The sequence below is a fragment of the Mustela nigripes genome, chromosome 2 (assembly GCF_022355385.1).
Source record: "Mustela nigripes isolate SB6536 chromosome 2, MUSNIG.SB6536, whole genome shotgun sequence".
Classification (NCBI taxonomy): Eukaryota; Metazoa; Chordata; class Mammalia; order Carnivora; family Mustelidae; genus Mustela; species Mustela nigripes.
This window is the reverse complement of record NC_081558.1, coordinates 149800594-149814510: the sequence shown is the minus strand read 5'-3', so window position 1 is coordinate 149814510 and position 13917 is coordinate 149800594. Positions and strand designations below refer to the sequence as shown.

The 13917-nt window shown below is 35.9% G+C and overlaps 1 protein-coding gene across 1 annotated transcript in view; it reads right to left on the bottom strand.

The window, feature by feature from the left end:
* SLC9A9 (solute carrier family 9 member A9) overlaps positions 1-13917 on the bottom strand; it is a 538704-nt gene that overhangs the window by 187400 nt on the left and 337387 nt on the right. Inside the window, exon 12 of the mRNA XM_059391790.1 lies at positions 9974-10127. Coding sequence (XP_059247773.1) covers positions 9974-10127 — 154 coding nt within the window. The remainder of the gene's footprint in view (positions 1-9973; positions 10128-13917) is intronic.

The following is a 13917-nucleotide window of genomic DNA, read 5'->3' as shown; positions in this document are numbered from 1 at the left end:
AAATTTTAAATATTTTTTTAAGTGACTCTAGATCTAGGTATGTTAAAAGACAAAGGATTCTCCTATCATGAATGTTGATATTGTTTTTTACCAGGCAATCAACCACATTAGATCTAAGACACAGTCTTTCTGGTCTTGTGGTAGTCTTCTTGCCTGTGGTTTTGTCAGTTGTTTCAAAGTCTTTGGAGTGTGTTCATATCTGTCCTGAATGTGTGCCATCCAGTGTCCTGTCTGGAATTTGAGTGATTCTCTACCCTGTTGCTCATTTCTCAAAGCCTTTGGTGTGCTGTTTAGGGTCAGATACATGTATACACAACTTGGAGGTGAGCTCCAAAATTTATACACAACTTTATTAGATCCCTTTTTTGTTCTCTATCCACCCTATGCTCTCCTCCACAGGACTTTTATTTCCCTACACTGTTACATGTTTCCCATAATTTTTCCATAATATTATTTCTGCATCAGAGCTTAAGCAGTGAGAGGGTTAAGAGAGAAAAAAGATTCAATGGGAATTCTTCCCAAGGTCTTAGAACCTGAGTCCCCCTGGTTGGATTTTAAGTGTCTGCCCTACTACTGCTGCCATCACCAAGTGCTGCTGCCTCTGGATTGCCTGGCATTGGGATGAGGGAATGAAATAAATAACAAAAATGTACCCAAGTGATTTCCCCCATTCTTCTGACCCACGGGAGCTCCTTTCCTGTTCCTTGTGCCTCAAACAGAAAATTTCTCTTAATGTTCTGTCTTCCTTGTTACATATTTCTGGTCTTTGAATTCCTTTTGTGTCAGGTCAAGAGATTCCAGAGAGGGAAAAAAAAAAAAAGGAAATTTACTGCTGGTTTGATAGTAGCTACTCTGAATTCCGGTTTCCTTCCCCAATCTGTCTGCTACTATATTTTTTCCTTTAAGAACCCTTAGATAACTGCTACATGCATTCTGTTCAGGGGTTCTAGTTACATTTAGTGTAAGAGACCTGGGGGAGTAGCTATAATTACTTAGTGTTGACCAGAACTGGAACCCCCTCAGTGGATTTTTGAATAATAAGTTTTATCTATTGAATTTAAAACCACTTTTTTTTTTCAGTCTTCATCTATTACCTAAAGTAAAGATACATCTATTCCTTAAAGTAAATCACCTATATTGGATCATACTTTATGATAACAGGCTAATAAATTCCCTTCAATAGAGCAGAATGTTCATTGTTTGGTAAACTTAATAGCTGACTGAAGCTTATTATATCGATGTCCTCAAGAACATGTTGGAGAAGATAAATAAGAACGTGTTTAGTGGAGGGTAGCTGGCAGTGTGAAGATAAAGGCTGTTATCTCTGGAACTAGGAAGATTCTGTACACAGAAAGAAAGCATATTAAAGAACCCAGATGGCATCCGAAGCAAATTTAGGAGCTTCTAGTTCATATACTTGATATAAATTAAGGATATTTTTAGATCAACAATAAGTTATGACTGTTTTCCAATATCTTTAATAGAATATGTCAAACTAGATTGATATAAGCAATAAATATCTGGAGTTGTGAAACATTTTTTAGATGAACCTACAGAAAACAGAATATAATTTCACACAGGGGTTAAGGATAAAGAATATAAAGGAATATAAAATCTATGTTCAAATGAGTAAATTGGTTTTCCATGTTTCGTGACAGGAGGTATTTCTGAGGTCTGTGTATTGATAGAAATTAATACAAAATATTCAAATTGGTAGAAAAATCAATGTAAAATAATAAAATTAATACAAATTGATGAAACAGTATAAATTAAGTACCAGATAAGATTCTAAGCAAAGCTTATGTTAAGAAGAAAACAAAAGCATGCTCTAGAATCTTCTGAGTTGTTAGATAATGGTAATGCTTTTTGTGAGTATTTTTAACAGATTTATCATTTTGAATGCAGAAATAGGAGCCGCCTATAAAATTGATGAATCTAATTACTAGTTAACATGAACTAAGGTCTCCATGGACTATTTTTTTTTCTGCTTCCCGTGTAAACCATGCTTTCACAAATACAATTAATAATATTTGCATATATGTATGTATGTGTGTGTATACATATGCCACAATCAGTAAAAGAGTGTTTGGATAAGGAAAAACTCATAGCTGGTCATTTGTGTATTGTTATAGAAACATTTATTGAGAACTGACTATGTGCCCTAAATTCTTTTTTTTTTTTTAAGATTTTATTTATTTATTTGAAAGACAGAGATCATAAGTAGGCAGAAAGGCAGGCAGAGAGAGAGGAAGGGAAGCAGGTTCCCTGCTGAGCAGAGAGCCCGATGCGGGGCTCGATCCCAGGACCCTGGGATCATGACTTGAACTGAAGGCAGAGGCTTTAACCCACTGAGCCACCCAGGTGCCCCTGCCCTAAATTCTTCATACATGCAACATTCAATTCTTATAACAATCCAAAGAGGTAGGTATTATTATTCTACTTTAACAGATAAGAAAATTGAGGGATTGAGAGTTTGAATTTATTGCTCAAGTTTCCACAACTAGTAAAGGAAGGAGGCAAGGTTTGTACCCACACCATTCAGCCCCATATTATGAGTGCTGATTTACTATATAAATATACCAGTGAAGCAAATTATGAAACATGCATGAGACTTTGGATACTAAAAAGGAAAGTCCACAGAACACAACTAGATATTGAGGGAACTTAATTATCTGAATTCCTCCACTATATTAAATTGACATTTTTTCACCTCAGTTATAAAGTCTGTAAGCAGGTGTATTGTATTTAACTCTGTTATTGTTTAGAATTAAAAAATACTACAAAGGACAGTTCTCCCGATCCATCTGTGTTTATTCCTATGATGGCTGTTATTAAAAACTTTGTAGTCAGTGGGTATAAACAATAAAGAAATCATTCTTGCATGGCATAAAATTTTTAACTAAAATAATGATGGTGGTGGAGACTTTGTGCTTTCTAAGTCATTCTCTCTTGCAAAGGACACAGGTCAGTGTATTAATTTTTTGTGTGATATGTGGAAGAAGCCAACAAAAGGCTGACTTGGGATCCTGAATGGGATTGGGAGATAGGTGTGCAGGTGACAAATTCCTACAACTCCAAATTCCTACAACTGAGGAAGACAAGCTTCCCCACTTGGTTACTTTGGACCATGGTTATCCTCATTTACTTTAACTTCCAGGTCAAAGAGAAAATGTGCACCAAAACATTTCTCTGCCCTATAAACAAGTCAACACAATCACCCATGATGGATGAAGATTTCCTGTGTTTGTTTTTAACAGGCCTATCTTGGTTATAAAAGCACATTTCTTTTTCCCAGAGGATTTGTTAATCAAGGTAGATTGAAGGCATCAGGAATAAACTCATTTATTTAGGGCCATGGAAGAATACCCTAGTTAGGCATGCAGGCCATGGGCTCAAGCTACCTGGGCTGGGGTCTGGCTCTATAGCCCAACCGCCCAATCCTGGGTCAGTTTGCCAGGTCTTACACACCCTAGAAGGTAGCTATCATTATCCTATTTTATATTAGAGGCTGAGTCACAGGGACATTTTGTGTCTTGTACTCTGTTATTTAGTATCTGGCACAGATTAAGTACTTCATAATGACCATTACTATTTGAAAGGTTAGAAGCCAAAGTCTGGAAGCTACAGAAATCATCTTGCTGAGGGCACTTTCCAATGTCGTCTGGAACATAAGTTCTGTATTGCTCTGGTGTGTAAAGTTTTCTGTACTGTGATTGAGGTGTTTTGAAGAGATGGGTACAGCATTCCTGTGTGGGGGAGCCCGGGAAAGTTTTGCACTATGGTAAAAGCCCCATTCTCACGTGCTTGGTTAGCTCTATGTGGTGCCCTTTCCTAAACCAAGGATGGAGCTACCAACCCAAATCAGTTACCACTGCCAGAGAGTTCTGCCCTGTTGGTCTTTGAGGTTTATTTGTAAGCATGTGTGATCATTTGGTGGATAAACCTGTTTATTGGTTTCTGTAGGGAAAAAGACTGACACCCTTGAACTTTTGTTTCCTGCCTAACAACAAAGCTAATCCTTGAAGACTGGAGGTTGGGTTTTCCTCACCACCAGTATTAATGTAATCCACAGAAGGGAGGAGGTCCAGATTCTAATCAAGAAACCATTCTTCTTTCTTTTACATGAAAACCTCCCAAATAATACTGCAGGAATCTTTTTTTTTTTCTTTAGAATTTTGAGAAACAAAGTTCCGTGGTTTATTTGAAATGCTGCATTAAGAATTATTATTTTTTAAAACAAAGTAGCTTTAGGACAAGAAATCTGAATGTGTTGAAGACAAGACTTAATGGAGAATTTGTTTTATGTATGTATGTATGTATGTATGTATGTATGTATGTATGTATAGCAGGAGCAGGGGGAGGGGCAGAAAGAGAGGGAGAGAAAGAATCCTAAACAGGCTCCATACCTAGCATGGAGTCAGATGCAGGGCTCAATCTCCTGACCCAAATTGATTTGGCTAAGCCCAAATCAAGGGTCAGATGGTTAACTGACTGAGCCACTGAGGTGCCCTCAAGTTTTTATTTAAATTCTAATTAGTTAACATATAGTGTAATATTGGTTTCAGGAGTAGAATTTAGTGTTTCACCACTTATATACAACACTCATCATGTATCCTCCCTAATACCCATCACCCATTTAGCCCATTCCTTCCCTACCTTCCCTCCATCAACCCTCAGTTTGTCCTCTACTGTTAAGAGTCTTTTATGGTTTGTATCCCTCTTTTTTTTTCCCCTTCCCCTATGTTCATCTGTTGTGTTTCTTAAATTTCACATCTGAGTGAAGTCATATGGTATTTGTCTTTTTCTGACTCACTTGTTTTGCTTAGCATAATATACTCAAGCTCATCCTTGTCATGGTAAATGGTAAAATTTCATTTTATTTGATGGCTGAGTAATATTCCTTTACATATGTATGATATATATATATGTCAGATGGGCATTTGGGCTCTTTCCATAATTTGGCTATTGTGGACATTGCTGCTATAAACATTGAGGTGCATGTGTCCCTTTGAATCAATATATTTGTATCCTTTGGGTAAATACTTAGTAATGCATTTCTATTGTATTTCTAATGTATTTCTATTTTTAACTTTTTGGGGAACATCCTTACTGTTTTCCACAGTGGCTTCACCAGTTTGAATTCCCACCAAGAGTGTAAGAGGGTTCCCTTTTCTCTGCATCCTTGGCAACATCTGTTGTTCCCTGTTTTCTTAATTTTAGCCATTCTGACTGGTGTGAGGTGATAGTTTTATCATAGTTTATCATAGTTTTGGTTTATATTTCCCTGACAATGAGTGATGTTGAGCATATTTTCATTTGTCTGTTAGCCATCTGGATGTCTTTGGAAAAATGTCTATTCGTGTCTTCTGCTCATTTCTTGACTGGATTATTTGTTTTTTGGGTGCTGAGTTTGGAAAGTTTTTAATAGATTTTGAATACTAGCCCTTTATCTGATATATCATTTGTGAATATCTTCTCCCACTCTGTAGATTCCCTTTTACCTTTGCTGACTGTTTCCTTTGCTGTGCAGAAGCTTTTCCTCTTGATAAAGTTCCAATAGTTCATTTTTGCTTTTGTTTCCCGTGCCTTTGGAGACACGTACAGTAAGATATTGTTACAGCTGATGTCAAGGAGGTTGTTGCCTGTGTTCTCCTCTAGGATTTTGATGGTGTCCTCTCTTACATTCAGGTCTTTCATCAATTTTGAGTTTATTTTGGGGAATGTTGTATGAAAGTGGCCCAGCTTCATTCCTTTGCATGTTGCTGTCCAGTTTTCCCCAAACCATTTATTAAACAGACTGTTTTTTTTCCATTGGATATTCTTTCCCGCATTGTTGAAATTAGTTGACCATATAGTTGTGGGTCCATTCCTGGGTTTTCTATTCTGTTCCATTGATTTGTGTGTCTGTTTTTGTGCCGGTATCATACTATCTTTATGACTACAGCTTTGTAATATAGCTTGTAGTGCAGAATTGTGATGCCTACACTTTGCTTCTTCTTTTTCATGATAACTTTGGCTATTTGGGGTCTTTTGTGGTTCCATACAAATTTTAGAATTGTTTGTTTTAGTTCTGTGAAAAATGCTAGTAGATTTTGATAGGGACTGCATTAAATGAGTAGCTTGTTTTGGATTACATAAAAATCATTCAGAATTTCTCTAAGCACAGGATCATTGCTGGTTTAAAGTCATTTCTATTAAAGTGTAATTCATATTAATACTATCAATTTTTACCTTATCTAAAACATTTTATCTGCATCCTATTGTGATAGTTTGAGGCTAAATGGCAAATTTTATTAGGTAAAAACTAACTCAACTACATACTAATAATTTAAAACAGAAGATGTAGAATTAAAAGAAATCAAGAATGGAAGGCAATGTAGAGTGTATAAATAAATTATATACCAAGTGAGGAAGTTTGTGTTTATTGACTATCACATTTTCATTCCTACTTCTAGGGCTTCTCCATTCAAATAATTTTATTAAAGCTCTAATTTACTTATATTCTGGTATTTTATAGAAAGAGTCTGACATGAAACTTGGTTAATGAGGCATTGCTCTATAAACAAGCAAAGCCTTGATAAATACAGTCTAAAATAATGGACAACTATCATTTAAAAGCTATGATGGAACTGGAAGTTTCTTTGACAACACTATAAACCATGACAGTGAAGTAGAGCATATGATGATGGTATCACTAATACATGGGTAAACCAAATTTATATCATGTTTGTGTGTGCTTGTACACACATTAACTTATGTTCTTATTCTTTTTTTTCTTTTTAAATTTCTTTTTCTTTTTCCTTTTTTTTTTTTTTTTTTTTAGTGGTGGGGAGGCAGAGGGAGAGGGAGAGAGAGAATCCCTAACAGGCTCTGCACCCAAAGTGGAGCCTGATGGGGGTTTGATCTCACAACCCTGAGATAATGACCTGAGCCAAAATCAAGAGTTGGACGCCGAACCATCTGAGCTACCCAGGAGCCCCTGTTCCTATTCTTTTATGTTTATTCTGTTATGTTCTATTTCCCTCCCATTAATCAATGCATTGTGACTCTTCCTTCTCATGTTATCCTCTACCTCCCTCCAGTAGAAATGTAAAGAGTTTAAACTGGCGGCATAGATGCACCTGGCCCTGGGCAACTCGGGTCAAATCTGACAGTATTTATTATTAGCCCCATCTTCACCTGGGATTAGGAAGTCTCAACCAGTGGTTACCAAGATATGGCCCTAGAACTAGAAGCATGAGCATTGCCTAAAAATGCAAATTCTTAGGCCCTGAGCCAGATCTATTAGATCAGAAACCTGAGGGCAGGGGCCCAGCCCTCTGGGTATTAATGGTCTCACCTTGGTCTTGCTGCCCTGTATCCTCTATGCCTGAGTGGATTTCCTAGGTACTTACATATCTGTGAATTTCAATTTTCCTTCTCTGATTGTCTCATGACTGGGTCTCTGATCTCTCTGACTGGATTTCCACTGATTCCAGATTTAACACTTTAGTTTCCCACTGAGATTTCCACCCTGCCTATTATGCTGGAGCCCTCTCAGCCCCTTTCCCTAAATACATCACAGCTCTGCCTTTAATGCCCCCCCCCCCCCGGGCTGGTCACCACGTCTGGCCTTGAATCAGTTGGTCCATTTGGAGCTAATTCCCACTGCGGCATCTCCATCACCTGACAATCCCCAGAAGGCCATTATAATGCTGGTAAAAGCTGACCTACAGACCCTTCACTTGTGGATACTGTGGTTGACACCAATATCCTTCCTTTTTAGGCCTTGCTGTATAGACAATCATTCTAACCTGCCTAAAGTCCCACTGTTATACTCCCCTCTCTCTGCTGTTCTGGGTATCAAGAGACTGCATAGGCTATGCCATCTATTTGAAATCAATGGATACCTTTGGAAAATACTATAAGAGAGTTAGGTAAATACTTCAGGGTAAAACACATTTTTGATTTGGAGATGACCTCTTCAAGGTAAAGAAAGACAACAGTAGAAAATAAGTTATATTTGAATTACTTCAGGAAAATGTTGATATCACTACTTCATGTTCTGAGTATTCTAATTTACCTGATGGGGTAGTTAATACTTTTATTAGGGATTAGTATCCTCTAATTTTTGTTTTCTAAGCCCTAATATTTCCATGCATGGATCCACCTACTGAAATTTATTTTCCAGAAACCTGAACATATCACTATTTTGCTAACACTTCACAGGGGACCCAGTACTGTAGAGTTTAATGCAATATGTGTGCTCACCCACAGGAAACTACAGGTAGCTACTACTGTGAAGGAAATTGTGGGTCACATTTATATGTCTAGAAAATAATTCAACAAACATTTCAAAACACTCTCTATTCAACTTTGGTCAAAACCCTTCAATGTGTTTAGCAATCATCACAGTACTTCAAGAAGTTCTTTATTTCCTTGATTTTGGTTTAATGCCTGGTCACTTGGCCCAGTTTAAGCATAAGCTTTCTTGTACTAAAGCTTTGAGTCCTGTTTCTATTTCCTCTTTGCCAAATGGATAGAAAATTATCAGTAAGTGCTTAATAAAAAGCAATTTACATTGTGGTTATATTCACTTAATGTTTCATGTAGCAATTATTTATTTAATCTTACTGTATCTTAGGCACTGTGTTGGTATTGGAATAAGAATCCCTGTCTGAATCCTTTTGGAAGTCATTTTCCAGTCAAACAGATCTTTTCCTATTAGATGTGATGGGTATGGAATTGCTTTACAGAGACTGGGTGAAGATCAGGAAGGGATTGCAAGATCATCAAGATATACGGCACTGAAAAATAAAATGTGACTTACCCAAAGCACTGTTACATTAGGGGATATGAAAATGAGAACCCAGGTCAAAAATATACTTAAATAAAGACAACAACATTTTAAAATAGATTTACCCATTTTTACAGTTGGCACAAGCTCTCCATTTTTGTCAGCTTTCCACCTTGACTATTATACTGGAGTCCTATCAGCTCCTTTCCCTAAATACATCACAGCCCTGCCTTTAATGCTCTCTCTTCCTGGCTGGTCACCCAGTCTGGCCTTGAATCAGTTGGTTCATTTGGAGCTAATTCTCACTGGGGCATTTGCATGACTTGACAAGCTCATATATAACCCCCAGCGGGCCATAATAATTCTGGCCTAAGCTGACATCCAGACCCTTCATTTGTGGATACTGTGGTTGACATCACTATCTGTCCTTATTAGGCCCTGCTGTATGACCTAGATAATCATTCTTACCTGCCTAAAGCCCCATTATTATAATCCCCTCTCTCTGCTGTTCTGGACATTAAGAGACTGTATAGGCTATAATATCTATTTAAAATCAGTGGATGCCATTATCCATTATCTATATAATATAGGTTTATAGTGATCATCTTCCAGGAAATTCTTGGGGGGCCCCTGACTGACACTTCGTTGCTTTTCCTTTGAGAAATTGTCTAACTTGTGTCTATAGGAGCCCTCTGGCTAAACATATGGTTCACTAATCAAATATATTTAAGTATATCCTGTGTCTCTAATTCTATCCTAAGTGCTGTAAGGAATTAAAAGCAAAACAAATTTACTTTCTCTTTGGTATTACACCTTTTTTTGTTGTTGTTGAATTGTGAGTATCTTGAGGATAAGACCTGTGTGTTTCTCATTTTTGTATATTCCAGAACATATTACATTGTATTCAATAAATATTATTGAATGGAAGAATTCATAGATAAATAAATTCATTTCTAAATATAGACTATAAACAGACAACACCCTGAGATTTCTTATACTCTTAGGAAAGTCAATTGAGCTGGTGATAGGCCTAGGAGAGGCCAGACTGTTTCACCTTGTGAATGAAGGTCAACTTCACCCCAGGGAAATTTAATGTTATAGACCTGCCATTGTACTCTTGACCAAATCAGCAACACCAGAAATGAAATAGTGCAGTCATGCCTTGTAATGCTATCCTTTGTTAAACATGCCACTCACCTGATCTGAAGCCAAGTCAGCATGGGGGTTGTTCCTCCTCCAAACACCCAGACTGTGAAGAACACGAGCAGCAGTGTGGTGGTAAACATCATTTGTTTGGGCTGAGATTCTGTGTCCCGAATAGCTAGGGCAAATGCTATTGCTCCTCGCAAACCTTACAGGGAAAAGCAACAGAGAATAAGAGAAAATGAACATCTGCATGAGTCTCGTTCTCATTTTCCTGTATTCATCTTTATAATTTTCTAACAAACACAATGACGTTTTTAAATTAAACTTTTTATACAGTAATTGTAGATTCACTTGCTATTGTGAGAAATAACATACTCCTTGTTTGCTCTTCCCCACTTTCCCCCCAGTGGTAATATCTTGCAAAACTAGTACAATAGCACAGCCAGGATTTTGATGTTGATGCAGTCAAGATACAGTACATTCCCATCACCACCAATATCCGTCACGTTGCCCTTTAATGACCGTATCTACTTCCTTCCCACACTCTCCCTCCTTAATTTCTGGCAACCAGTAATCAATTCACCATTTCTATAACTTTGCCAGTTTGAGAATCAAATGGAATTATGTAGTATATACTTTTTTGGAATTGGCCTTTTTCACTCAGAATAATTCCCTGAATATTCATCCAGGTTGCTGAATGTATCAATACTTTATCCCTTTTTATTGCTGAGTAGTATTCCACTATCTGTTCCACAGATTGTTTAGTCATCTATCTGTTGAAGGGACATCTGGGCTTCTAGTTTTATGGCTATTACAAAAAAGGCTGCTGTGTATAAAGACAAGAACATGTATGTATGTAACTTATGTATGTATGTAACTTATATATGTAAACATAAGTTTTCATTTCTCTGTCGTAATTTCACAGGACTGTAATTTCTCCGCAGGACTGTAACCACTGTAATCACTGATCTGATCGCATATTAAAAAAAAAAATTACCAAATTGTTGCCAGAATGGCTAGACAGCACTTATATTCCCACTGGAAATAGAGAAGTCATTTAGTTGCTCTGCATCCTGACCAGCATTTAATGTCACTACTTTTATTTTCACCATTCTGATAGGTATGTGGTAATAGCTTATTGTGGTTTTACTTTGCATGTTTCTGTCTTTTCTTTTATTAAGTTGGCTCCACACCCAGTGTGGAGCACCTAATTTGCATTTCTCTAAAAACTAATGGTGTTGAATGTTTTTTAATGGGCTTGTTATCTTTATACTTGTTGGGGGAAATGCCTCCTCACATCTTTTTCTCATTTTATTTTTCTTATTTATCCTTTTATAATCTAATTTTCTAACTGAGTTATTCAATTTTTGGTTGTTGAGTTTTAAGAATTCTTTATATATTCTAGATAATATCCTTTTTTGGGATATATAGTTTGCAAATATATCCTCCCATTTTGTAGCTTTTTATTGATGAAGTCTAATTTGTTGATTTTTCCTTTTATGAATCATGTTTGGAGTCAAATCTAAGAATTCTTCTCTTAGATCTAGGTCCCAAAGATCCCCTGTGTTTTTAAACTTTGTTTCTAAATGTTGTATAGCTTTATATTTTACATTTAAGTGTCTGATTATTTGAATTAATTTTTGTATAATGTATGACGTTTAGGTTGAGATTTCCTCCCCCCCTTTTTTTGGTCTATGTATACTTAATGATTTTATTGAATTACTTTTTGCAACTTTGTTAAAAATCACTTGAGTATATTTGTATGGGTCTATTTGTGGGTTCTCTGTTCTACTCCATTTATGTGTGTGTCTGTCCCTCATCTAATAGCACTCTGTCTTGATTACTGTAGATTTATATTAGGCCTTAATATTGGATAGAATGATTCTTATATTTTGTTTTCAGAATTATTTTAACTATTCTAGGTCTTTTGTCTCTCCATAAAATTTTAGAATAATATTGTGTATACCTACAAAAATTTTTTTCTGGGCACAATTACTTCTAAAAAATGAAATGTGTCAGACAATAAGGAAAACCAAGCTTAGGGACTACTGAAATTAATAAATAATTAAATAACATTTAAGAATTACTGTAGCCTGAGTACATACTACAATAAAGTCTATAATCTAAACTACCTGTTAAACCTGATTTTTTCTTCTTTAATAACAATATGCTAAGTGAATTTTTTGAATCCACATTAAATGTATTTGCAAGAAGAGGTTTGTTAAAATTTCAAATCAGAGTGTGCCAACACAAATAGAAACAGAGATGAAGACTTCAAAGAAGAATAAATAAAAGCACAAATAGTAAAAAGTTAAAATGGAAGATCTGTTGGGTAGCAAGACTTACAAGACATTTATGGATCCTATTATATCAGATAACTGCAAATAAACATTTTTAATTACAGCAAGTATAAGTCAAAGAGGTAGGGATTTGGTGTTTTTTTTAATAAGATAGTTTGAATCACATACATAAGATTTCAATGAACCACTTTTGTAATATTTACTGTATCTAACTTTCCAAATTTTATTCATATATTAAAAGAATTTTAGAAATTGGACACAGTTTAGGATGAAGAAAACTATAGCATGGCTTTTATCTGTGGGTTCCCAACTAAGATATAATATTCCTTTCTTATCTCCATACCACCAATATATAAGAGACAAGTGGCGTAACACAAGATCCAGAGAATTAGGTGAGAGAGACTTAATATATTTTGCCCGAAACAAGGAAGCCTCAGAAAGAGAGAAGAACATGTACTCCGATTATAAAATACCTTGAAGGAACAAAATGTAATGGAGGATGGAAATTATTCTAAATTTCCATGTAGACAAGGAAATGGCCTGAAGATAAGGAAGATAGCATTTGAAGTAGATATTAATATAAAAAATTCTTATACATCAGAAATTCTGAACACTTGAGATGACTGTACTCAAGAAGAGAAGTTCTCCATCAGAGATGTTCATGCATTCAGACCCAGTTGGGAAAAAAAAGTGGGGTTATTAATAACCCTTAATACTGGGGAATATTTTAATAATGTTCTCTCCTGGAAATACAAATGGTGTCATTAGGGAACAGAAACTAAAAGAAACAGTCTTGCAACAGACTTCTGTATCAGAGGAGAGAATTTATAGGTCAAGGTAAAGCTCCTAGCAGTGTTTAATCACAGTACAAGATTGGAGATAGAAGGCGATCTTTTCATTTTCTCTTTTCCTCAAGCACGCATTGTTAGAAATGTTCATAAAGCAGCATTACTCCAAATTAGGTGGTGAGTATTAGAAGTATTAAGTGATGAGACTTTAAGTAGTTCTCATTTTATTGAATATGTGTGTGTGTGTGTGTTTACTTTGAATTTTTGTGAGAAAGAAGAGAATAGAGATTGGAATAAAAGAAAAAGTTGTTACATCATGCTTATTGTAAACTCTTTCATGTTAGATATCAAGGACAAGAAAGCGTACAATCATTTATTTTCCTAAATATGTTTAATAATGTATTGTTACTCTATTAAACTAGCATAACTATGCTTTTAAATCAATTATCCACACATGAGCGGTTTTTGGTTTAAAACTGTACTCAAAAGATTACTATTAGTCTGATTTTCATGAAGTATATATCCCATATATAAAATTTTATATTTACAGGTGAGTCAACGTAAAGATCTTTGAAGAAAAAAAGAGGAAAAGTTCAGCCACTGCCTTTTACTTGTGGCAGGTTGAGAAATATGCTAAAAGGGCCAACTCCAAAATGCTGGTAAGAGGATGCCTTCGTACGGTAGACATGGGAAGCATGCACTGAGACAGCTGAGGTGGTTAAGTGGACAAAGTGAAGCTATTTTGGAGCTCCAGATAAGAAGTAATGCCTATATTCCATCCTTTATGATATCAAAGTAATTTATCCCACATTTGGAGCTTAGATAATTGTCAATCAAAGGTCTTTCACTGCTTCATTCAATATCTATATATGTGTCTTAGTCAACCATAACAAAATACCATACGGGC